Source organism: Dichomitus squalens (assembly GCF_000275845.1).
Source record: "Dichomitus squalens LYAD-421 SS1 unplaced genomic scaffold DICSQscaffold_4, whole genome shotgun sequence".
NCBI lineage: Eukaryota > Fungi > Basidiomycota > Agaricomycetes > Polyporales > Polyporaceae > Dichomitus > Dichomitus squalens.
Genome location: NW_006766886.1, coordinates 326779 through 348780, shown reverse-complemented (window position 1 = coordinate 348780; position 22002 = coordinate 326779). Strand labels below are relative to the sequence as shown.

The following is a 22002-nucleotide window of genomic DNA, read 5'->3' as shown; positions in this document are numbered from 1 at the left end:
GGTATACGAGGTTCGAACACGAAGTTCTGACGGTTTGATAAGGATACTGAAGTTGCAGGGATACTATACACCAAACAAACAAAAGAGCCTGGGCGCACGCTCGCACGTACAGAACAAATGGACAGCGAGCGGCGAACAATGAATGTATCCAGGATACAGCCGCGCCCAGGCCACAAAATCCTCTAGGGAGCATCTACCGAGGAGACGTGGGGGACAAGAACGTTGCGCGCCACAGGCGCGGGGGGCGCGGAGCGGGGAAGAGGGGCTTCGCGCGTGGTATCAGGCTATGTCGTTGATGGTGATCGGGGAGAGGAGAGACGACTGCAGCGGTTAGAAGTTGGACCACGACATGACGTTGTCGCGGGGACCCATCGTGGGGGCGGCGTCCAAGTCGACGGTGACGCCAAGACTGGACACGCGCATGGGCCGTTCGGCACGGAGACCCTTGACGGGCTTGACGAAACACCATCCAGGCACTGCGCCGAGTTCGACCTCGCCTGGCTTGAAGATGCTGTCGCGTCCGGCGATGCACCAGCCGTCGTCGAACGACTGGACGAGCGTCAGGGTCTCGCCGAGGGAGATGACCAGTTCGTCGGGGAGGACGGGATCGAAGATCTGGCGGACCTTCTTCTGCGTCGTACCGCTCGACGTGGAGAAAACGGAGGACACGGCTGACATGGCGGACATACGGTGCGAGTTTCTGCCGCCAGCCAACGGCGTGAGAGGGGGGATCCACGACGCGTTGGATGCGGGGCGGCCGGAAGGAAGTTTGCCGGGGGAGGGGGGTCGTCGAAGGTAAACTCTGAGGATTTGGGCGACTGCGGCTGCGGTTGGAATGGCGCGAAGGGACGAGGGAGGTTGCCTTGGGAGGTGTAGTGTTCCAGGATCTCTTCGCGCGTCGCGCCAGGGCGGAGAACGGCGCGCTCGGGCATGATGATGTTGGAATTCATCTGGTCGCGCGAGAACGTGCCCTTCACGAGTAGATCAGAGCCCGCGCTGGTTACCGCGATAGACCGTAAGCGACACCGCGCTTGCGATAAGATGCGAATTGAGGACATACCTGGGAAGCGGGGACTTCTCGCTCGCGTTGTCAAAGCCTTTGAAGTTGGCGAAAGCAGACGAGCGGCGGGCGTTGCGCTTGGTCGTCGCGCGCTTCCTGTACCACCGGATAGCGAGCCATATAGCAGCACCGGCCGCAATCACAGCGGCGAGGACGATGCCTGCGATGATGGTTGGGTTCACACTCGAGTCATCATCCGTGGCGTCGCGTGCGGTGAGGCTGGTGAATATTTGGGGAGCCATTTCGTTTCAGGAGTAGGGTTGTAATTGGGAAGAAGGGAGGTGGGGGGGGGGGGGGCAAGTCGTTGGCGTGCAGCGGATGTGGGTCGGTCAATAAAGAATGACTGTTTGGTAAAGAATGACAGTATTTTTCAGTCGGTATCAGGTCGTAGCCCAGTGAAGCTTTCGGGAGCGGGACCCAGCAGAGACAGCAGCCGGGGGAGGTATCTGCACTAGGAGGGGCGATACCTCTGCTCGAAGCGAGGGAGGAGGGAGCGGGAGAAGAGGGGGGAGCGCGAGGCCGATAAGGCAGAGCCTATATGGGGAGGAGCGTGCATGCCAGCAGCTGTTGCCATGCTAATTAATGATTTTGCTACGAGTGCGGTTGTGAGATCTCCAAAATGAAGATGCCGACAGGCGACCCCCGTATAGAGCATGATGCATCCCATCGTTGTCATGCTGCGCCCGTCCATCCGAGATCTCACGATGCAATAGCGCCATTTCACTTACGTCTGCCAGGGCCACACTCAACTTGCCGCTGTCAACCACCTCTTCCATCGATCGCGCTACAGTAAGCCTACTGTACACCGAATGCCTTGTACATGCGTCTCTCTCGCTCTCTGCCAGGAAGCCTTTCTCAAGGCAGGCCTTGCTCGACGTCATCCTCCAACTTCGCCGCTCGAGCTGTCAGCGATCGTTTGCATGTACTCTCACCACCGTCCGATACGCATGCCTTTTCACTTTCGAAGGAAACATCGGAACTGAACCCACGTGAGCATTGCGGACCGAAACAGGTCTCCGATTGCTGCAGCTCAAATCGCGCCGACTTCTGGGGCATCTGTCGTGCATGCTTCGGCGCCACTCTTCGCTGCATGGATCATGAAACCCACGGACCAACCGCGGACGCAAACTTATTGGTTGAATTACATTGGCCAGGCGTTGCTGACTCCCTCGACAAGAACATTTAGAGCTGTCAGAAGGACGTACAGGCATCCGGAGTGGTTTGCTGCCGTGTGCTGGCTTTCCAAACCTGTCAAGTGGATGACGTCATCCTTCTAGGTCGCAGCTCGACGCCCCCGAGAGCCGAGTATACAACGCACCATCCAGCCGTTCAAAGCAGTACTTGCATTCAACAGGCATTGACTTACGTCTGACCAACCTGGCTGAGGGTAAGATCGCGACCAGGACCTGCCACCTTAAGCTTGAACGGAGGGTTGCGTTTTGCATCCGGTGTCATCTTCTACCTCCTGCGGGCGAGTCTGTTGTTCCAGTACGCTTACGTTGAAAATCTTCGCCTTCCTGAGGTCTGAGTGCGTTGAGGATACCGAGACCCAGCGACCAGCTAGAAGGGGCGGGGACGCTGCGAACCGCTCTCTTCGCACATTCGCCGCCACTCTTCCCCGCCACCGACTTACCCATGCTGTGCCAATAATGTCACAGATCCTGCCCGAAACAGGACGAAGACCCAGACATCTCTCATGCCAGCCACAGAAGCTGGACACTGGCGCGATCTGCCAGTGCCACACAAGGACAGGCTGAAGGCGCTCTACGCCGAGTTGGGCACAACTTCATGATACCACCAATGTGTCCGAGGATGCAAGAGAGGCGCTTGTGAGAGACTCAGCTACAGCAGAAGCTCAAAGCGACGCGCAGGGGTGCAGCATGGATTACAGTGCCAAGACCACCAAATGTCAGGACACTCCGGCTATTCCCCGCGGTGTCCTTGCCGTGTCTCATCATGCGGACTGCAGGTGGAACAACAGGGGTGACTACAGAGCGGGATGCCTCTCGTCAGTGTCAGTCGTATCGACATCACTCCTCTTCCCCTGGACCCGTTCCACCCCTGGGGACGATGTCATCCCCGCGCTCGTCTGATGCTGTAACAGCAGCATCACGCCGCTCCTGTAGTCAACTCAGATCTCAGATCGTTAGCAGAATCGTCACTTCTGGTATCTACCATGGGACGCGCCCGAACGTCGAGCGTTATACACGATTGTTTGGTACGGGGTCGAGACAGCACAAAGCATGGTGACATTCGCCAGAGGACGACAGCGCACGAGCGATGCTACGACGGACGAGTTATAAATAAATCAACGTGAGTTAGTACACTAAGGACTAAGGGCAAACCTAAATCAAGGTTCGGGGTCATAGGAGGGGGGAAGGGGAACGTGAGAAAAATGAACCCTCCAGTGGGTAACGAAGAACGGCAGATAGGCAGAGCAGGGGCGCGGAAGAGACCGGCTGGAAGGAAGAGGTGACTGGGGGAGGGTAGGAGGTACAACATGACCCGCGTGGGACGAGCATGGAGGGAGGGGGGCGCGACTTGGAAGATGAGACTGCAGTGTCCGTCTCCAAGCGCAGGCCAACGGGGCGGTGAGCGTCGACGGATCCTGACCCACGTATCACGTACATCAAGGGGTAGATAGGACGGGTCGTTGCGGAAGGATGGGACAATGAGTAAGTCCAGACTCGAGTGTATCACGAAGGGAAAGGCGTTGCAGTCAAGCACGGATGGATCAATGAAAGGAAGGCGGCGCACGCGCTCAGCTCAGGCACGCGGGTGGCCCAGGCTCCCGCGCAGAGGAAAACGACGAGCAGTGGTCGGGGGGACATCATGGGCGCGAGGTCGTCCCGGGGGGCAAGGGGAACTCTCGTACGGTCGCAATGTCCGAGTCGTCGTTCTCCGAGTATGCGGAGTAGGTCGAGCCCTGCATGGAGACGACGCGCAGGCGGGCCTCCACCTCTTCCTTCGAGAGGTCCAGAGCAGCGATGAGAGACTCCATCGCACGCTCGTTGACAAACGCTTGCGCTGACGCGCCGCTGGGAACGGACTTCGTCTGGAAGCCGGCGCTCGGGGATAAGGCGTCCATTTGGGGCATCTCTACTGCAGAGACGGGGACAGCTTCGTGTAGATCGAGGAATGGATTCGTATGCTGGGTGACGGTGGCACGGCTGTCGGGACGGACGATGCTCTGGCCTCGACTCGTGCGGCTGTTGCTGCGACTGCGCATGGCACGACTCGTGCGCTGCATATCTTGAGCATTGAAGAAGGGGTTGTTGCTCCTCGACCGCTGCTCCTCCGCCATCTCGGCGAAGGGGTTCTTCGGCTGGGAAGATGAGGACGCGTCCTCCTCCACCTGCAGGACCTCCGCGGACTCCCACTTGTGGGGAGCGGACGAGGTGGCCGGCGGGGTCATCTTGGCCATGACCATCGTGGGTGACATCGTGCCAGACTCCACGCGAACAGAACGCAAGGACAGGAAGGAATCATCACCAAGCGTCTCGCCGTCCCATGAGACGCCACTGTTTTGGCGCCCGGCGACGGCGAAGGGTTTCTCGGGAGCCTCTAGCGAGAGCTCCTGCGCGAGGGTCGGGTGGTACTTTGTGAACTCGAGCTGAGGGAGATCGAAGTGGTTCAAATCCTCCGTACCGGTCTTGGTGGTGTAGGCTGACCGGACGCTGGGGGACTTCTTGAACATGGAGAAGTTCGCGTCTACCTCCTGCTGGTCCCGTGCGGTGGGCGACGTTGGAGGGGCCGCGCCGCGAGGTTTCTCCTGGTCGTCGAGCTGCTTGAACTGCTTCGCAGGCTGGCGTTGCTGCTCTGCCTTGTTCTCTGCATTCCGCCTAGCCGCCGCCGTCATCCTATCCGTCGAACGCTTGTACCAGGCGTAGAAGAGGATGAGGAGGACCACGACCCCGATGAACGCACCAACACATGCAGCGATGACAGTCCCGATGGGGAGTTGGGACTTGCTGGACGCAGATGAGGCAGCTGCAGAGGTTTCCGATGGGGAGGGAGTGGAAGACGTCGACTGAGTGGGGGAGGAGGAAGTAATGACGATGTTCGAGCCAGACACGAGAGGGGGGGCAGACGTGATGACCACACCAGTAGGAGCAGCTGTGTTGAATTCCAGAGGACCCGTACCCGTCGCTGTGTCCACAGTCACCGCGGAATTCGTGAGACCCTCATCGACCTGGCGGCCTTTGTGTAAGGGAGAGATGTGCATGGGTAAAAAGGGTGAATGAAGACAGTTTGTCGACGAGGGTGATGAGGTAAAGAGCGACGAAGGGATGCGCGCGCTGGAAGCCGAGCGATGATTAGAGACTGTAATACGGGAACTGCGACGCGAGATGGGCGCGGAGACGTAATGAGCCGTCAACCGGTGCAAGATGGTATGGAAGACGCATAGGCTCACCGACGGAGGAATGGGTCGAAGAGACAGCCCGCGGAGGCGAGGGTGCGCCTGGGTTATCTCCACGTCGTCTTGGTCGACGAAGAGGGCGGGTGGTGGGAGGGGGGAGGACGGTGCGGAGACCATCAACGATGAAACACTTGTTTGGAATTGGTAACTGCCGTGGCCGGCATCCGTCTCACGCTGGCGACCCGACCGCTTGGGCGGCCCGTACTCTGCGCCCATCATCAGCGCTATTCACCTCGGCGCGTTACGCCTGTGGCCTCCCAGCTTCGCGTCCATCGCCCTTCATTCAACCAACTTTCCTCCATGTTCAGCTCTTCTTCTATCCGGCTAGGGCTGCGTGAGGTGTATGTGCTTGACCTCATCTTCTCTAGGAGGAGATCTCGTGTGTGAGTCTGGATGATGAGAGATGTCAATCCGTTTGCTCCCGCTCCTGATCATCAGCGTTTTCGGGGAAGGTGATGTCTTGAGCTGTCGATTTTCCGCACGCAGCTCTTGGTCGACCTACAGACCTCCAGGTGCACTAGAACGCGACCTACGCCCGCTTGCTTTCGTATTCGTTGCTCCGCACTGACATGGCCCTTGAGGTTTACCTGTGACAATGTCGTCACGTATGTTGGGATTGTCTTGATGCACTGCCATGCACTATGATACCGTCCTGGAACACAATCACCCCTGCCCCTGAGAGAGCTATGGTCGATGCCTCCGTGAACGCGTCTGCAGTACTTGCGTTGTCCACTGAGGGCCATGGCTCACCTCTTCAGTTACTCGTTAAATTCCCCGCGGCCCTTCTAAGCTCAAAGCCCTTCAGCCCAGCCACTTCCTGTTTCAGCCCGTTCTCAGGCTAATGGTTCTTAGACACTATAGAAGCAGATGCCGTCAGGATTCAGGGTTAATATCTCGAAGGACCCACTTGCAATCAGCACGAAGCTCTGCAGTGCAGCGTAATACTGACGAGCCGCCGTGCTTCGGTATCCTAGAAGCATTTGCGCACAGCCTTGCTCTAATGACAGTGGACTTCCATCTACGGAGTCGGGAGGAAATGCTGGATGGAGTGGTGCCGTGTACTCGGAGTGTATAGACCTTCCGATTGATGAGCGTTCCACCAACCTCTCACTGGATGGTGTGTGGACGCAGCCTAAATACGCAGGTTCTTTCGTCCTCTATATCGAGATGGCATGGTGACGCTGCGCTGGGTGCTCGGCTTGGGATAACGAATCGAGTAATCGACTACGAGGAGATAAACGGGGCGCTGCATTACGACGGACCTAAGCAACCGCCAAATTTTGTCTCCTCTCGCCCTGGCCCGTTGCCAGACACAGTGGGAAGCCTCATTGGTCAACGGTGACCAACAAAACTACGTAGATACTGTTCATGCGGTCTTTTCAGCCCTTTCATGCTTCGCGTCCTTTGTCTGTTACAAGAACGTCGCGACAAATCATGTCAATTGGCCATTGGCCAAGAAGAGCGGTCAAAAGGCTCATACTGAAACACTCACTTAGCGTGGCACTTAACCATCACCGTATTTGGAGTCTGGCTGTAAAGAGCGCTCCGAAGCTTACCGGCGCTCAAGGAACGCAATGAGTGACGTCACTATGCATATCAGCGAGGGGTCGACTCGAAGGTTAATATGCTCAGTCCCTAGTGAACACGTTTGTAGAGCACGTCGTATGTGCAGAATGTACATGGGACGGTTCATGGATGCCTCATATACATCGGATGCTCTAGCATGTCCAAGCTCTTACGGGACCTGCAGGGCGATCATTCCTCTCGACGCGGCGCAGTTGGAAACCCATGGCTGATCCCCACTGTGTTGATACAGAATACGACTGACTGCGAGAGGTCTATTGTCGCAACACCGCTTGAATAGTTTCGTGAGAAGAACCCATGCTGTCGACGAGTGATGTCAGCTTTAAGCTCGCAATCTCCGTCGGGCGCCTATTGATCTGCCGAGGACACCGTATGCTTGATATAGTTAATGCGCAGTATCTCGTCTCGCCCCCACATCACCCCCACTCATTGCTCCGACGTTACATCTGCGACGACTCAGCCTGTAAAGTATCTGCTTCACCAGCCAGCGGAGCTCCGATTGGCGAGTCCTCTCCCAAAATAAAACGTTCGACGCCATTCCACGAACGATCTCAGACGAGTACACTTTGTCGCGCGGCAGACACCCCGTCGTCTACAACCCAAACGCACGCAGGACGAGCGTTAGAGCCCTCGGATCGGTGCATAAGTAGACGCGTCAGCTTGCTCTTGCCGTCGTCGACGGTCATCATTTCCCGGTCTTTCGGGTCGCCTCTGGTGCGTAGCACGCCCATCACCATTCGACTACAGCACTTACCATCGCTATTAGCGATCGGAGATCACACCCGTCGCGTAATATACCAATCTCTTTCGAGAAGGGGAGTCAGGTCTGTCTCGCTTCAGGCCCGTCTTATATTAGGGCGCCAGATACAAGGCCCTCCCACTCTCTGCATATATCGTCCCGTTCACCATGGCCGCACATCCCAACCATCCTCAGCATCCCAATCATCCTCCGCATCCCAATCATCCCCCGCACCCTCAATTCCTGGACGTTGATTGGCCTCGTAATCATGGCGAGATCCCTACTCAGCCGCTCCAGCTCGAGAACGAGTTCGACATCGATCCTTCCCGGTACGATATCCTCCAGGGCGATCTCCAGCCGCCACCCCACATGGACCGCCGCAGACACCAGCAGAACTCAGGCTTCATGATGAACAACTTCAACGGACAGCCTCAACACTTGGGTGGCAACGTCAACTATCCCTTCACCTTCCCGAACACCCAATCGCAGCCGCAGCATTTTGGGGAGATTTATGGCGGTAGCGACGGGGGGCAGCAGTTTTATCCGGACACACCGTACTCCGGCGTATCAAATCAGTCTATGCCCAGCTCGCCGTTTTATCCAGACGACTTGTCCGCGTACACCTTCGGGCAGACTCCTGGCATTGGCCTCGGACAGCACGCCCGCCCGAGCTCAAATGCCAACCCTGGCCTGACTCCGACGATTCGGTCCTTCCGGGGGGACGTCGCGCGCACACCGGTATACTCAAATGTTGCTTCCCCCATGACCCCCGCTTTCGCTTCGTCTCCGAATTATGGTATGCCCGTGCAGACCGGCATGCCGTTTCGGGGAGATCAAGGGTTGGGAGCACCGCACGCGCCGAAGCGGTTGCGAGCGCTCGACGATGGAGAGGGCGAGGTCTCCTCCGCTGATGGGGATGGGCAGGAGCCGGAAGGGGCACAGACGAAGGGAGAGGGCGCGAAGGCGCCGAAACCGTAAGTTTGGCGTCATGATCGGATGCACTCACCGCATTGATACGAGGTCACGTTCAGACTTGGCGCTTGCGCGAGGTGTAAAGGGTTGAAGGTGCGCTTACAACCGGCGACCATATGCGCTGTCCGTTTCTGACAGCTTGGGTATCGTCAGGTCAAATGCGAGTTCAAGACCGACCCCGACATTTGCAAGCGCTGCCTCAATGGCGGTCATGAATGTGTCATTCCTGGTCGGAAGAAACGTCGCGCACCTCCGTAAGCAGCCATAAACGTTCATGTTGAATTTGATTGTCAAAAGGTGCTGATGTCCACGTAGGAGGCGTGATTTGCTCCTCAGTCAGATCCGCGAACAAGCGGGTAAGATTGAGGAGCTCATGAAGCAGCTCGAGATCGCCAATAAGCGCGCGGGTAAGAAGGGATCTGGGGAAGGCACCAATGCCGCGTCTCCACCCCAAGATGCTCTGTCCAATACCGACAAAGACACCTCGAACATGTCGGCAAGCGAGCTGACGACATCTGACTTCGGAACTCCGGAGCCCGTAACGGAACAGATAACCAAACCCGACGTCCTTGACTGGATCGCTAAAGCCCGGGAGTCGATTATGGCGTTCGGAGACTATATCAACATGGGCGGGCCGACCGTGACGCAGGACTTGGTTGGGGAGGACGTGTTGGGATGGAAGTATAGCAGCGACTCGTACGACGAATCCAGCGGCGAGGAGGTTGGTGGCTACGACGACGATAGGGAGGACGTGAAGAGCATCAAGAGCGTCAAGAGCGACTTCCACGTCGAGGTGGAGGATGTTGATGCGAAGAAGGACCAGCCGCAGCGTGGGCGCACGCGTCCTGGAGAGATCCCAGCTCAGGCGCAGGACGAGAACGAGACCGGCAGCAGCGCGACGCGGAGCTCGCGTCGTAAGAAGAGCAGAGGGGGGCTCACGCGGGAGAGGCTCGCCATCTTGCCACAAGAAGGCGCGCCGATCGGCTTGCTCGCGAATATGAGCCTGAAAGCATCGAGGAGCACGCGGAGTCGCAAGTCAAGCCGAAGCCGGAGTGTCAGTACGGTGGACTCGAACGAGTTCGGTGTGGCAAATGAGGACTACTTCCGCGCGAGCAGTACGTTCACTATTCGCGCGGGCTGTGCGCGTTTCGCTGCTGAAGTCTGGCATAGGTCCTGGCCCAAATCGCCCCAATGTATATACGCAACATCAAACCCCTTACATCCTCCGCAGTGGTTTGGTGACCCCAGCGGAAGTAGAGAAGCTGTTCAAAATGTGCGAGACCAGTCGCATAGTTAAGAGGTCTACCACTGACAAAACCGGCAGATATTTTGATTACATGAACCCGTCCCTTTCTCTCCTAGACCCAGTCCTCTATACCGCTCAGAAGACATTTTGGAGAAGCCCGTTCCTTTTCACCGTTAGTGAGTATCACTTTGCTGTGGATTCGCGGTTGCAATGTCCTCAATCTCCCGTAGTCTGTGGTATAGCGTCGAGATTCTACTCTGCGCGTCCAGAACTGTATCAACAAGCCATGAACTGCGCGCGCTTGGCTGCTGGCTCAACCCTTATCGGCGGACAGAAGAACGTGGAGTGCGTGCAGGCGTACATTTTGCTCGGCTTATATCCGGTACCGACAAGAAAGTGGGAGGAAGATCGATGTTGGGTTTATCACGGCCTTGCAATGCGGTATGTTGCTCACGACGTAGCGATAATTATGTTGACTATGCTGATATCCTTGCGTCACGACAGCATCGCCACTGACCTCAATTTGCATCTTCCGAACACGGCGCAGCCTCGGAACGAGCAGCATGCCCGAGAAATGCTCAACAGGACGCGCGTTTGGCTCAACTGCTTCAGCGTTGACCGTCAGATGTCGTCTCAATATGGAAAGGCCCCGATCATCAGCAACACGGATTATGTCGCCAATCACACAGAGCTTTGGTACAAGCAGTCTCCGTATAATATTCCTGGCTTCGACATTCACTTGTGCGCATATAACGCGGACTTGAAGGTCCTTGCAGACTATCGATATACGATCTTCAGTGATCCCGACCATCCTGTGGGGTTGAACAGCGTGGGTAATACACCGTTATGTCCTCTGCATGTACTCACATTCCGTATAGGACATCGACATCACCATTGAAGCGGCCAAGACGGATGATAAGCTCGCACGTCTTTGGGAGACTTGGATCGCGCGTATTCGCGAGGAGGACTGCAGGACGCCCGCCGCTGAGTATCGCACAAGCATCTTGAAGTTGGCGTACAGTTACGGGCGCATTGCTGTGCTCTCTTTTGCCTTCCAACACACGCAAGCTCAGGAGACGTCCCAAGAGTTCAACGATGCTTTCTTCTGGAGAGTGGGTTGGACTGATGCAAGGTCGAGGTGCAGATCACTGACCGTCCTACAGTGTTTACGAGCGACGAAGGACCTCATCAGGACGCTATTGGACGAATTAGCTGCGCCCCACCTAAGTACTTCAAGCGGTCTATCTCGTAGCCGAATACTCCGCTGACGGCTAGAACTCAGGGACATACTTGCGACATGGGCCAGATTCACAATGCGTCTTTATCACATTCACGTGTGCATTCCTCATAAAGGTCGGCATCCTTCCGTGCGGATTCAAGTTTTTTTTTACTGAAATGCGCGGCCGCATAGCTACTGCATCCTAGGTTCGTTGACTATATCCCCCGCGAGACTCGAGTGGAGATCCGTAGTATGGTCGAGGACGTCGCCAACTTCCTAGGCTCTCCCGACGTCGCGATCGACGAGCGCCACGGCCCCATGATGTACTCGCGCTTCTTACAAGGTCTTCTGGACACACCCCTCGCTCATGTAGATCACTCGCCTGCTGCGCTCAAGCGCGCGCAGAGGGCGCTCCCCCATCATCCTTCCCTGCCCCGTAACCATGTAGGCGACCACCAGAAACCCGAGGTAACGACTTCGGACATGGGGTCTTCGACAGAAACCCACGACCAATCTGTGGTCCCTCCCACGGAAGACACGCACTTTTACGACATTGGATTCGATGGTGAAGGCACTCAGCCTGACGTCTCGGGGATGTATGCGACCCCATTACCGTTTGACAACGACTTGCTGCATTCGATGCAATCGTTGACTGACGCGCATTGGTCGAACATGGTGTTGCCCGGTAAGCCATGCTCATTCATGGGGCAAACCGTTTTGTCATTGATTTCAATTCAGGCTTCAACTGGATGGACACTATGCAGCAAGACAACGATGTGCAAATGAAGTATCAACCCGATGTCGGTGTATCAAATTCTCATTACTAGGCGATCTCGTCTCTTGCTTCAAGTCTTGGTTCATGTATAATCATCTTTCTTGGATCTCGTGTTTTCTCGTACTTGTTGTATTGTCTTACCGGCTGTCGTGATATGGATCTCATGCTTGTGCTGTCGTGTACTTCGTGTAAAATCTACGATATCCTGCTGTAATCTCTACCGGACTCTATCTATGTCATCTTCGCGAACCAACATGCCGTTTTGCCAAGTGTCCTGAAGGCTACATCATTTTCGACCGCGTGCGTTCGATCTCCTCGAGTGTGATGCCGCTACGTTCGCACATGCCACGGAAGATACCATGGGGCATGTTGAAGAGCTTTTGCGGCGTGTCGAACTCCTAGAATAGATGTGAGTCAATAATTTGGAGCTGCAGAGGTTGAGGGCACTAACCGCAATATTTCCGGAATCGAGGACGAGGATGCGATCGTAAGAGATGATCGTGCGCAAGCGGTCTGTTAGGCAATTGAGCAGTCAGAAGACAGTGATCTGATAGCATGAGTGAAATAACTCACGAGCGATGCACAGGAGCGTCTTGTGGCGGAATTGAGTCTGAATAGTGTGCTGGATTTTTGCGTCTGTCTCAAGATCTACGGAGGCGCTATATATAAATTGTTAGCTAACAACCCATTCTGTTTCACCGAAAGACCTACGTTGCCTCATCCAGCACTATTCAAGTTGTTAATACATAGGGTCTCGAAGAGCATGAATCGTGGGGGCTCTACTCACCAACGATTTGACTATCCTTGACCAAGGCACGGGCCAGACTGAGTAGACTGCGTTCCCCGACGCTGAGGTTTGAGCCTTCGGTATCGATCACTGTCTCGAGGTTGAAGCGGGACGTCGGTGTGTGCGTGCCGTCTGCATCTGCTTTGGGACCTTCGACCAGAAAAGAACGGTGTAGAGCGTCCCATAACTCGGCGTCCGTCTGCAAGATATTCAGATCAGTGAATCAATCGCCACGGAGGCTGTGGCTGGCTCACATAGAGGTTGAAAGGGTCAAGGTTGGATCGAACCGTTCCACTGAAGAGCAATGGCTGTAAGAGAAGTCAATATTTGTAAGTGGACCGTCTCCAGCAATGTACGCACATCTTGAGGGATGATAGAAACTTTGCTACGAAGGTCCTTCAGACCAATCTTGGAAATATCGACCCTGAGGACTAAGCGTCAATACAATATAATTTCTGTGACCTCGGAGACGCTTACCCATCCACTTTGATGGATCCAGACGTCAGTTCTACGATACGGAACAATGCTAGCATCAAGGTCGACTTTCCAGCGCCCGTCCTATTTGACAAGTTCAGCCCCAGCACATCTCACTTAGGAGGTCGGGAACAGCTGGACGTACCTGCCGACAACGCCTATCTTCTCGCCTCCATTGATTTGCAATGTCAGGCCTTTGAGCACGAACGGTAGCCCTGCTCTGTATCGCATGACGACTTGATTGAACTCAATCGCGCCCTTTGCCGGCCACTCGGGAGGAGGCTTGTGATCCGGAATCTCATGCGGAGCCTCTTGTGGGATCACGTCATCCCGACTGTATTGCAAGACTGTGTTCCTTCAGATGAGAACAGCTACGCCGCGAATTGCATGAAGAGTTACGTACTGCGTTCGACGGAGCTCATGTAGTTCTAACGATTCATGAGAGACGGTCCTTCGACGACGTGAGCAGGAACATACCTCCACTTCGGCGGACTGCAAGGATGCTTGTCAAATGCTACTAGTTTCGTGAGGGGAAAATACGTACCTGTCGAGTCACCATACCGCAGAGCTGAGTCAGTGAAGCTAGCCACTGCATGAGCTACTCCGAAAGTTTCGAATGCCTACACAATCACGTACTGGTGTAGGTCAAGACGAGACCGATCTGAGCGGGGTCAATTCCAGAGGCGTTCGAAACCGCAAGGATTGCGACCTATCCTGAACTTAGTCACAGAAGCTCCTCGTATGACTTCAGTACACTCACGATGAACGTCGTGATGCCTCCAAGGAAGTCAAGACGAATAGCAAGCCATCTGTTCGAATCGCAATTCGTTAGCTAGATATATCGAGGTATTCGCACTTGACAGACCTTTGGTTGGTGACCGTCAGATACGCTGCCCTATCTTCTAAGTCGATGAAGTACTCGTTGTCTCGGACGAAGCGGTTTACTTCTCTGTAGCTACGAATGGTGGCTAGTCCAGACAGCGACTCAGCAAAATGGGCATACAGAAGGGATCTTAGCATGTTGTCTGATTGAATAACGTCAGCGATACCGAGGATCTTCATATGAACTGGCTCACCTAGTCGCTTCATCTCCCGGGCGCTTGCTTTGTAGAACTGGGCGAAGTAGCTATACCCAAGGGCAATGACAACGGCCGCAATGACTATACATGATCAGCAAAGTTACATCCGTGAATACGTAACGATGCCTACTGAAGTAGTGCTCGACCGCCGTGATCAGGACGATGCTTCCGACCACGTTTGCGATAGTTAAAACGACTAGTGAACAGTGAGACTCAGGTCCACCGTGAGAAGGAAAGAACGACTTACAAAGACGCATGGAGACTATACATCACAGCAAGAGAGTATCAGCTGACAATCATACGCGATGTCTCTGTACCTACCAGGAAGCTGATTGTCGATGTCTGCGATTGAGGATGAGTTAGAATGCGAGATCTCGGGAGGTTGAGGACGTACTCTCAATGTCCTTCCCGAACACGCTAAGAATACGACCCATGGGCTAGATGTGGGTCAATAGTGAGTATCGACCGCAAATATCGACGCGACGTACCGTCGTGTCGAAGAACGACATTGGCGCATAGAAGATGTTTCGTATCGAATAGTGATGCAGGTTTTGAGACACGAAGAAGCCTATTTCGTCCATGATTGCACCCCTGGATCATTGAGTGGTCAGCACGAATAGTACGTGACTTTCACGGCAGTCGTTAAGCTTACGATGCGAAGGTGAACAGTGACTGGCCGATACCCAAACATGCGTACAGGATCTGGTAGAACGAGTTCGGTCTGTCCCACGTGCTGTGCAACAGACGTCAATCAGCAAGACAGAGTAGTAGGAGGGTAGTTGTTCACGCGTACTTTGCTTGCCACCAGACAAGTGTATAGTTGTTCATGACGCTGCTCCCCTGCATCGCGAGCAAGGCCAGGACGAGGATAGGGCCGGTATAATACGCGTTTCCAGCCCTCAAGTAGTCGGCGTAGACTGCATCACAACCATCCTCAGCGCCAGTCCCGCCGTGTCGACCACCAAGCAGTGGAGCTCACCTTTCCAGCTCACGGAGCCAGTCGTACGCTTCTCCTTGACGATCAGACGGCCCTCGAGCTTGCCCGTCCCGGCGCCACTGCGCTGCACTGCCTCGGCCTTGTTCTTCGCGGCATTAAGTTGCCCAGGTGCCTCCTGCTTGGCGTCTGTGAGCTCCACCTCCGCCTCGTCCTCGTCCTCTTCTTCCTTGGACTCGCCACCGTACTCAGCCACGAGACGGGCCAACTCCTTGCCGTTAGCCATAAGGTCCGCAAAGGCTCCTTGCTCCTCGATCCTTCCGTTCTGGGTAAAAACGCAACGGGCCAATCAGGCATCGCACACCAGAGTGTCGCGCGGAAACATACCTGCAATGTATAGATGTAGTCGCATTGGGAGAGGAAGTGCAGGGCGTGCGTGACGAGGATGACCGTCTTGCCGTTGTTACGGAGCGCGCCCACAATAGCGTCAGCGAAGAGTGCTTTGCCCACATGTGCATCGACTATACGTGCGTGAGCATATGGTCGTAGTCTACGCAACGGGGTACGTACCTGCGGAGAGTGGATCGTCGAAAATGACGATGTCCGCGTTGAAGTACAGTGCACGAGCGATGTTCACACGTTGCTTCTGGCCACCACTCAGGTTGATTCCCTTCTCACCGATCTGTGCAAGATTGTGATAAGACATCTATGAAGGCAGACGAGAGGAGCGTACATACTTCCGTCAAGTCTCCATCAGCCAATACTTGTAAGTCAGGCAGGAGCGATGCCTGCTCGATGACCTTCCAGTACTACCGCGGGCTCAGCATGATCATGTGTGGACGGGGAAGGAAGTCACTGTACCCGCTCCTCCTCGAATTCTTGGCCGAACAGAACATTCTCGCGCTGTAAGCGTTGTCAGAGCCGCGGCACAGTAACATGCATGGGATAAGACGCACCAAAGTGGCGTTCTGGATCCATGCTGTCTGAGAGCAGTACGCGACGCGACCGCCGAAAGAGATGTGTCCCTTGACCTTGCGCATCTCGCCGATCAGGCCTTGCAACAAACTCGACTGTGGACTTGTGAGACGAGGTGAGAGCAACATGACATACGAGACCGACAGTACCTTCCCACTACCGACAGAGCCGACGATCGCCACGAGCGTACCTCTCGGAATTGCCATCGTGACGTCCTTGACCTGGAACGGGGCGCTGGACTTCGGGGTCTCCGCGCCGCGGGCCGTCCCCTTACCCTTGTCCTGCTTGTCCTTCTTGTCCTCGTTGGGGTTCGACAGCATGTTCACGACGTCCTTGCTCTCCTCCCACTCGAACGTCGCATCCCGGACGTCGACCGCGAACTTCTGCTCCTCGTCGATGAGGAACGCGTCATCTGGGCTCTTCGTATCCGCGTGGAAGAGCCGCGAGAGTCGGATGAGCGCGTTCTGCGCGTCCGTCGTCGCGGAGAGCGAGCGCGGCAGGAACATTAGCGGCTGGCGGAGCAGCTGGAAGAGCGAGAGCGAGGAGAAGATGATCGCGACGTTGAAGCCGTGTGACGTCGAAGTGTACGTCACGAACGAGATCGTGGCGGCGAGGACGGGGACGGAGAACGCGGCGGCGATGCTGGGAACGAGCCGCGTGAGCCTGCAGCACGGACGGCACAACGGTTCTGGCCACTCACTTCGCAGAACGGGCAATCTGGATCTTCCGAATGCCCTTGAGCTCATTGACGCGTACTTCGAAGATACCTGGGGGGATGTTAGGCCTCTGCGACAATAACGTCGGGATACGCTTACGCTTCAAGAACGGCTGCTCGTAGCAGAAGTACTTCACGACGCGCATCGCACCTACCCAGTCATACCTGCATCAGCACCGACCCCAACCGACGCATGTCACCCGCTTGGACATACCGAGACTCACCGAGGACTTCGAGGATGATCTTCGCCCGCTTATCCGTCCATCGGAGTGACCCCTTGCTCGTCCGGAACTGGAAACTCATCACACGCTCTTGGAGCGGAATGATCAATATAAAGAGCGCAAATCCGGCAAGTGCAGAGGGACCGAGCTGCCACGGTAGCGAGGATGACGAATGACACTTAGCACAGGCGCTGTGGTTATGTTGCCGAAGTGCTCCGAGCACGCACCTGGACCAAGAGAATGATCAAACATATTGTGACCTGAATCGGAGCAGTCCAGACTATTGGTAGCGAGCGGGAAGCGTCAGCGTAGGTTTCGGGCCCGTACAAGACCCCCTTTGGAGCGCTTCGGGGGAAGCGGACTACGTACCAGCATGCTACATAGGGTTTCGGGCGGTCGGCCGATCAGTGAGGATTCCAAAAATGGCATCGGACTAGGAACGGAGGGCGGCACTTACGAACCACTGCGCACAGGCATCTACTCGGCTGACCTGAATATTTGACATAGAGTCAGCGTCGTGTATCGGGAACGAGGCAACGCGTGCTGTCAAAAAATTCCCCGGGTACGCACATCCGTGGAGATATGAGTCACGAGGGCGGCATTGGGCAGTGTCGTGCGAGCTTTCCCGGTGAGCGAAATACCCCGCTTGTAGATAGAGGAGATGAGCGCCGCGCGCGCGAGCAGCCCTGTGTTCATCGACCGCCAGAAGAATTGATGCTGGCACACGCTCGCCGTGACAGTCGTGCAGAAAAGCCCGATAGCCATACCAGCGCCGCGTCCCAGCGACGGGGGCTTGTGGCCTGCAGCGACGGCGGCGGCATGTTCCTTACCGAAATTGATGATAGCCTTGACGAGGAGAGGACCCATGAGCTGCGCAGTGTCGCCGATGACCTTGAACGCGCCACCAAACCAGAAGTCCCTCCCGAAGACGTCATTGAGCGACCATGCGAGACTGGCCTCCCTCCGTCCGTCAACCTCGCGCCAGTGTGTCTCAAGCGCGGCGCGGCGCTCGGCATAGGTTCCCTTGCCTCGCAAAGCCTGGAGAGACCACTTGATGCGTTTGAAGACGCTGGGGCGTATCTCGCCGTTGTCCAACCGCGCGTTCCATTCCTTGGCCGCCTGGACGCGGCGCGCCCACGCCTCATCCAGCTGCTGTCCGAGGTTGCCGGATTCACGGCTGTAGTCCATTTTCCAAAGGTCCGTTGCCTGTAGGGTGCGCTGGTACCCCAGCGTCTGTGTAGAACGAGCGTGTCAGTGCAACACGACGGTAGCGGACACAGATACCCACCATTATTGGATTGATCCATCTGTATGTCAGGATAGCGAAAATGGACGCGGTCACCAGTGGAATAATAGTCGCATCGTCCAAGGATGCAGGAGGTGGCGGCGGGCGACCCTTCGGAACCCTGCATGCGTATAGTTCGAGTTAGCAGTGTACACCACGACTAGCAAGAGTCCTACCAAATTTGCCACCAATGACGGCGGAAGCGGACACGCTCCTCGCCGGTGTCGAAGTCAAACTTCCGCGAAGGAGGTGCGTTGTTCCTGACTTCCTTGATGTCCTTGACAGGCTCGTTCTCGCCCTTTTCGACGTCAGTGTCGGCCGAGTCGACCTTGGAGAGCTTTTCGCCATCCGACATTGTGCAACGCAGACGAAAGAGACGAGCTCCAAAAGCGATGCTACTGGAAGTGGAGGGAGAGGTCGTGTGCACACGCCAGCAGGCAGGCAGCTGGGGGACGGCCTTGGACGGAACTCAGAAGTTCAGTATTTATTCAACTTCTACTTCCGTGCGCGCATCCACATGGTGTGAACAAGATAACGTTGACACAATTTCCCCGGCAGCGAAACGGCAAGGCGCCAGGGCGTGGGCCAATGAAGTTCTAATCATAGATATTTTGGCGATCGCTCACCCTTGGCGAGTGCCTCGTAGGTATGTACCGGATACTGTATTCGGGCTTCTGTGGCAAACCGAGTGATGGGGCAGAATGAGTTGACAAAGTCGGTTTATGCGCAACGTTGCCGAAGTACTCCGAGCGACCCGGGGCGCTGGTTCATGACTCTGCAAACGCTAAATACATCATTCGCCCTCCCGGACCGGTCGCTGCTTGGAGTATTTAATGTCAATAACAGGCGTGGAAGGCCACGAATGTGTACAGTAGCCGTCTCCGGAGTCCTGCAATCGCAGCCAAATTGCGCGCAGTTCGCACTGCGTACTGATGCCTCAACAACCTTTAGAAACCGGATGCCAATGCGAAACTCGCAGCAGTACCCTACGGGCGATGTCTCGTCAACGACGACTGATTCATGACTGGTTGTGCACCAGCGGCGGCTGTGCGAACCAGGGCAGATTTACAATACTGCGCTCTGCTATCTTCGTATATCCACATAGCGCCACCATGGATATCTTGCTCTGTGACATCCTTTGCGAAGCACTCCATTTCTTAAATCCTCTGCTCTACGCCACCACTGCCATAGGCTTCGAGCATAGTCTACCTTCCATAGGTCAACAAGTAGTAGCCCAGCTCGATCATAGAGAAGGGTCACAGGCGCCGTCTGTCTTCCTCTTCTTAGACCTTGATAGCGTAAATCACCATCCATTTGCAGTACGTGTCCCTCCCAGCTCGCTCGCCCTGGTCGCTGATGAAGTCTATGTAGGATGGATAGGGAAATCGGCACCTTAGTCGTCGTCGTCCTCAAAGCTCGCAATTTACGAGACAAGCACACGATTACGAAACAAGATGTCTATGTCCAGGCGACCCTGAATAAGGTCGTGAAGAAGACCGCGACTGACGTCAAGGGCGGTCAGCATCCAGTATGGGATGAAGAGTTGCGCTTCCCGATCGTGAAGACCGCCAACGACGACACCAGGAAGCTCGAAGTCGTTATCTACTCCAAGGAGCCGCGTCAAGACGAGCTCGTTGGGAAAGGCTCACTTGATGTTTCGGAGACGGTGAAGACGGGGGAATTCGATGGTGCGTGACTTGCAGCTCTAGGTTCAGGTACTTGGTGGTTGACTGTCTCCCGTGTGCTCAGATTGGGTCCCGCTCTTTCTGGAGGATGGCCAGCAACGCGGGGATATCTTCTTGGAGATGACGTACTACGCCAATGCTCCTCCACCACAGCGTCGTCCGTCCAAGTGGAAGCCAGCCGACCGACTCAAGCGTGGCCCGAATGGTGTTGTTGGCACCACCGCAAACAAGCACGACGCGCTTCCCCCTCTCCCCGAAGAGGCAGCAGCTCTAGTTCCTGGTCCCGCATCCCCTCCCAAGATTCCTTCTAGTCTGCTTCCTGGCGGTGGCGCATCGAAGCATACGAGCCCCAAATCCGACGTGAACCTCCTTCCCCCAGAGTACCCACTCCATACGAAAGCCCCTCGCGAAACGTCCCCGCCTCCCCCTACCCGCAACGGGCGCCAGTCCATTGACAACATTCCAGCACATTTGCGTCCAGGAGGAGGCGCTGCACGTCCTACGCAGTCACCACACTCGTCTGTCACTGGCGTACCCGAGGTACCCGGTCCGAGGGGATCAACCCTCGAGTCCATCCCACCATACTTGCAACATGGGACCCCCGCGCCCTATCCCGCCCCCGTCGAGTCCGTGCCCCCGTACCTGCAGCCAGCTGCTTCGGCACCACAGCACCCCTTGCCTGGGCGCACCCCCATACCCGAGCCGCATATACCTAAAGCCGAATACGGCGTGCCTGCACAACCACAGCCCTACGGCCATGACTACGCTCCCGCACCCTACCCTCCACAATCGTTGTACGCTGGCTACTCCCAACAAGGCTCAGGCCCACATTTACCCCCTGCACACTTCGTCGGCGGGATCAGCTCGCCTCCGCCCCCGCAACAGCCCCCGCCGCAGCGATGCCCAGGCTACGGCTCGCCCCCGCGCGCTCCCTACCTGCCCCTCGGTAGTCCCTCGCGTGAGTCCTACCCGCCATACGGCCCCCCGCCGCGCCAGGACTATCCCCCATACGGCGGCGCACCACCTCCCCACCGCGCATCACAAGCGTACCCAGTGTCAGTGTACGGCGGGTACCCGCCCAGCGCGCCCCACCCGCCTGAGCGCGGCCTCGACCTGCCAGACCCGTACCTCGAGAAACGCTACCAGACTCCCCTCCCCCTCCCCGACGGCTCGCTTGGCCGCGCGACCAGCCCGCAGCGCTCGCACCCCCTGCAGGCTCAGGCTCCCGTCCCCCAGCCCACGCCTGTCCCGAAGCCGGCACAGGCGCAGGAAACGCCGAAGCCGAAGCCGCAGCCGAAGGGCCAGAGCAGGGAGGAGCAGGACCGCATTCTCGCGCTCAGGCTGGAGGAAGAGGAGGAGGAGCGCAAGCGGCGGCTGCGTGAGCAGGAAGAGCGGGACATGGAGCTCGCGCGGCAGCTCGACTTAGAGCTGAACCTCGAGGGCGAGGGCGGGGCCGGAGGAGGTGCATCTGCCCCTGCGACTGCGACTGCGACTGCGACTGCGGCGGCTGGTGGTCGAGATATGCCAGGCGGCTGGTGAAGTGTGCCATGGGGGCCGGACGCGACGCGAGGTTGAAGACATGACGCGCACTGCAACGATGTTGAAAGGAAATTCGGTGTATTATTATTGTCACGTATGTACAGATCTAGCGGAGAGTATTTATGGAATGCTGTCTTGCACTCCAACATATAAAGACGATTACCTCAATGTCGAAATCGATTGGCTCCCGGACGGTACAAATACATTGAGACAGCTTGCCACAGCAGGATTGACCACGGGGACAGCAGATACGACATAAGTAGCGGTAAGCAGAACGAGAGGCCACCTGAAGC

General features: G+C 56.3%; 5 protein-coding genes across 5 annotated transcripts; 2 read left to right on the top strand and 3 right to left on the bottom strand.

Annotated features, from left to right (window-relative positions):
- Positions 1–330: 330 nt before the first annotated feature.
- DICSQDRAFT_99749 (uncharacterized protein) lies at positions 331–1339 on the bottom strand (the record flags this gene model as incomplete). Its single annotated transcript, XM_007362295.1, is given in 3 exon segments — positions 331–802; positions 820–996; positions 1061–1339. 3 exon segments carry the CDS (start codon positions 1300–1302, stop codon positions 331–333), a joined length of 891 nt encoding a protein of 296 aa, XP_007362357.1. The 5' UTR covers positions 1303–1339.
- A 2024-nt stretch (positions 1340–3363) lies between these two features.
- On the bottom strand, positions 3364–5597 carry DICSQDRAFT_152834 (uncharacterized protein; the record flags this gene model as incomplete). Its single annotated transcript, XM_007362294.1, has 3 exons — positions 3364–5209; positions 5475–5542; positions 5584–5597. 3 exons carry the CDS (start codon positions 5595–5597, stop codon positions 3891–3893), a joined length of 1401 nt encoding a protein of 466 aa, XP_007362356.1. The 3' UTR covers positions 3364–3890.
- A 2374-nt stretch (positions 5598–7971) lies between these two features.
- On the top strand, positions 7972–12067 carry DICSQDRAFT_166722 (uncharacterized protein; the record flags this gene model as incomplete). Its single annotated transcript, XM_007362293.1, has 13 exons — positions 7972–8777; positions 8835–8868; positions 8929–9029; positions 9091–9890; positions 9946–10048; positions 10100–10197; positions 10252–10462; positions 10526–10850; positions 10900–11133; positions 11185–11248; positions 11304–11374; positions 11433–11925; positions 11979–12067. 13 exons carry the CDS (start codon positions 7972–7974, stop codon positions 12065–12067), a joined length of 3429 nt encoding a protein of 1142 aa, XP_007362355.1.
- Positions 12068–12296: 229 nt separating this feature from the next.
- On the bottom strand, positions 12297–18840 carry DICSQDRAFT_52748 (P-loop containing nucleoside triphosphate hydrolase protein; the record flags this gene model as incomplete). The annotated part of the gene is made up of 36 exons (XM_007362292.1): positions 12297–12413; positions 12467–12528; positions 12589–12663; positions 12815–13001; positions 13057–13110; positions 13163–13226; positions 13280–13360; positions 13422–13623; positions 13680–13704; positions 13754–13768; positions 13821–13858; positions 13913–13985; positions 14037–14085; positions 14142–14301; positions 14353–14436; positions 14486–14551; positions 14677–14697; positions 14750–14792; positions 14844–14946; positions 15008–15088; positions 15149–15272; positions 15335–15614; positions 15731–15810; positions 15860–15971; positions 16027–16098; positions 16151–16192; positions 16246–16359; positions 16414–16906; positions 16965–17031; positions 17080–17130; positions 17204–17348; positions 17428–17460; positions 17658–17690; positions 17771–18433; positions 18489–18606; positions 18662–18840. 36 exons carry the CDS (start codon positions 18838–18840, stop codon positions 12297–12299), a joined length of 4206 nt encoding a protein of 1401 aa, XP_007362354.1.
- A 1017-nt stretch (positions 18841–19857) lies between these two features.
- DICSQDRAFT_178204 (uncharacterized protein) lies at positions 19858–21925 on the top strand (the record flags this gene model as incomplete). The annotated part of the gene is made up of 2 exons (XM_007362291.1): positions 19858–20173; positions 20235–21925. 2 exons carry the CDS (start codon positions 19858–19860, stop codon positions 21707–21709), a joined length of 1791 nt encoding a protein of 596 aa, XP_007362353.1. The 3' UTR covers positions 21710–21925.
- Positions 21926–22002: the final 77 nt, after the last annotated feature.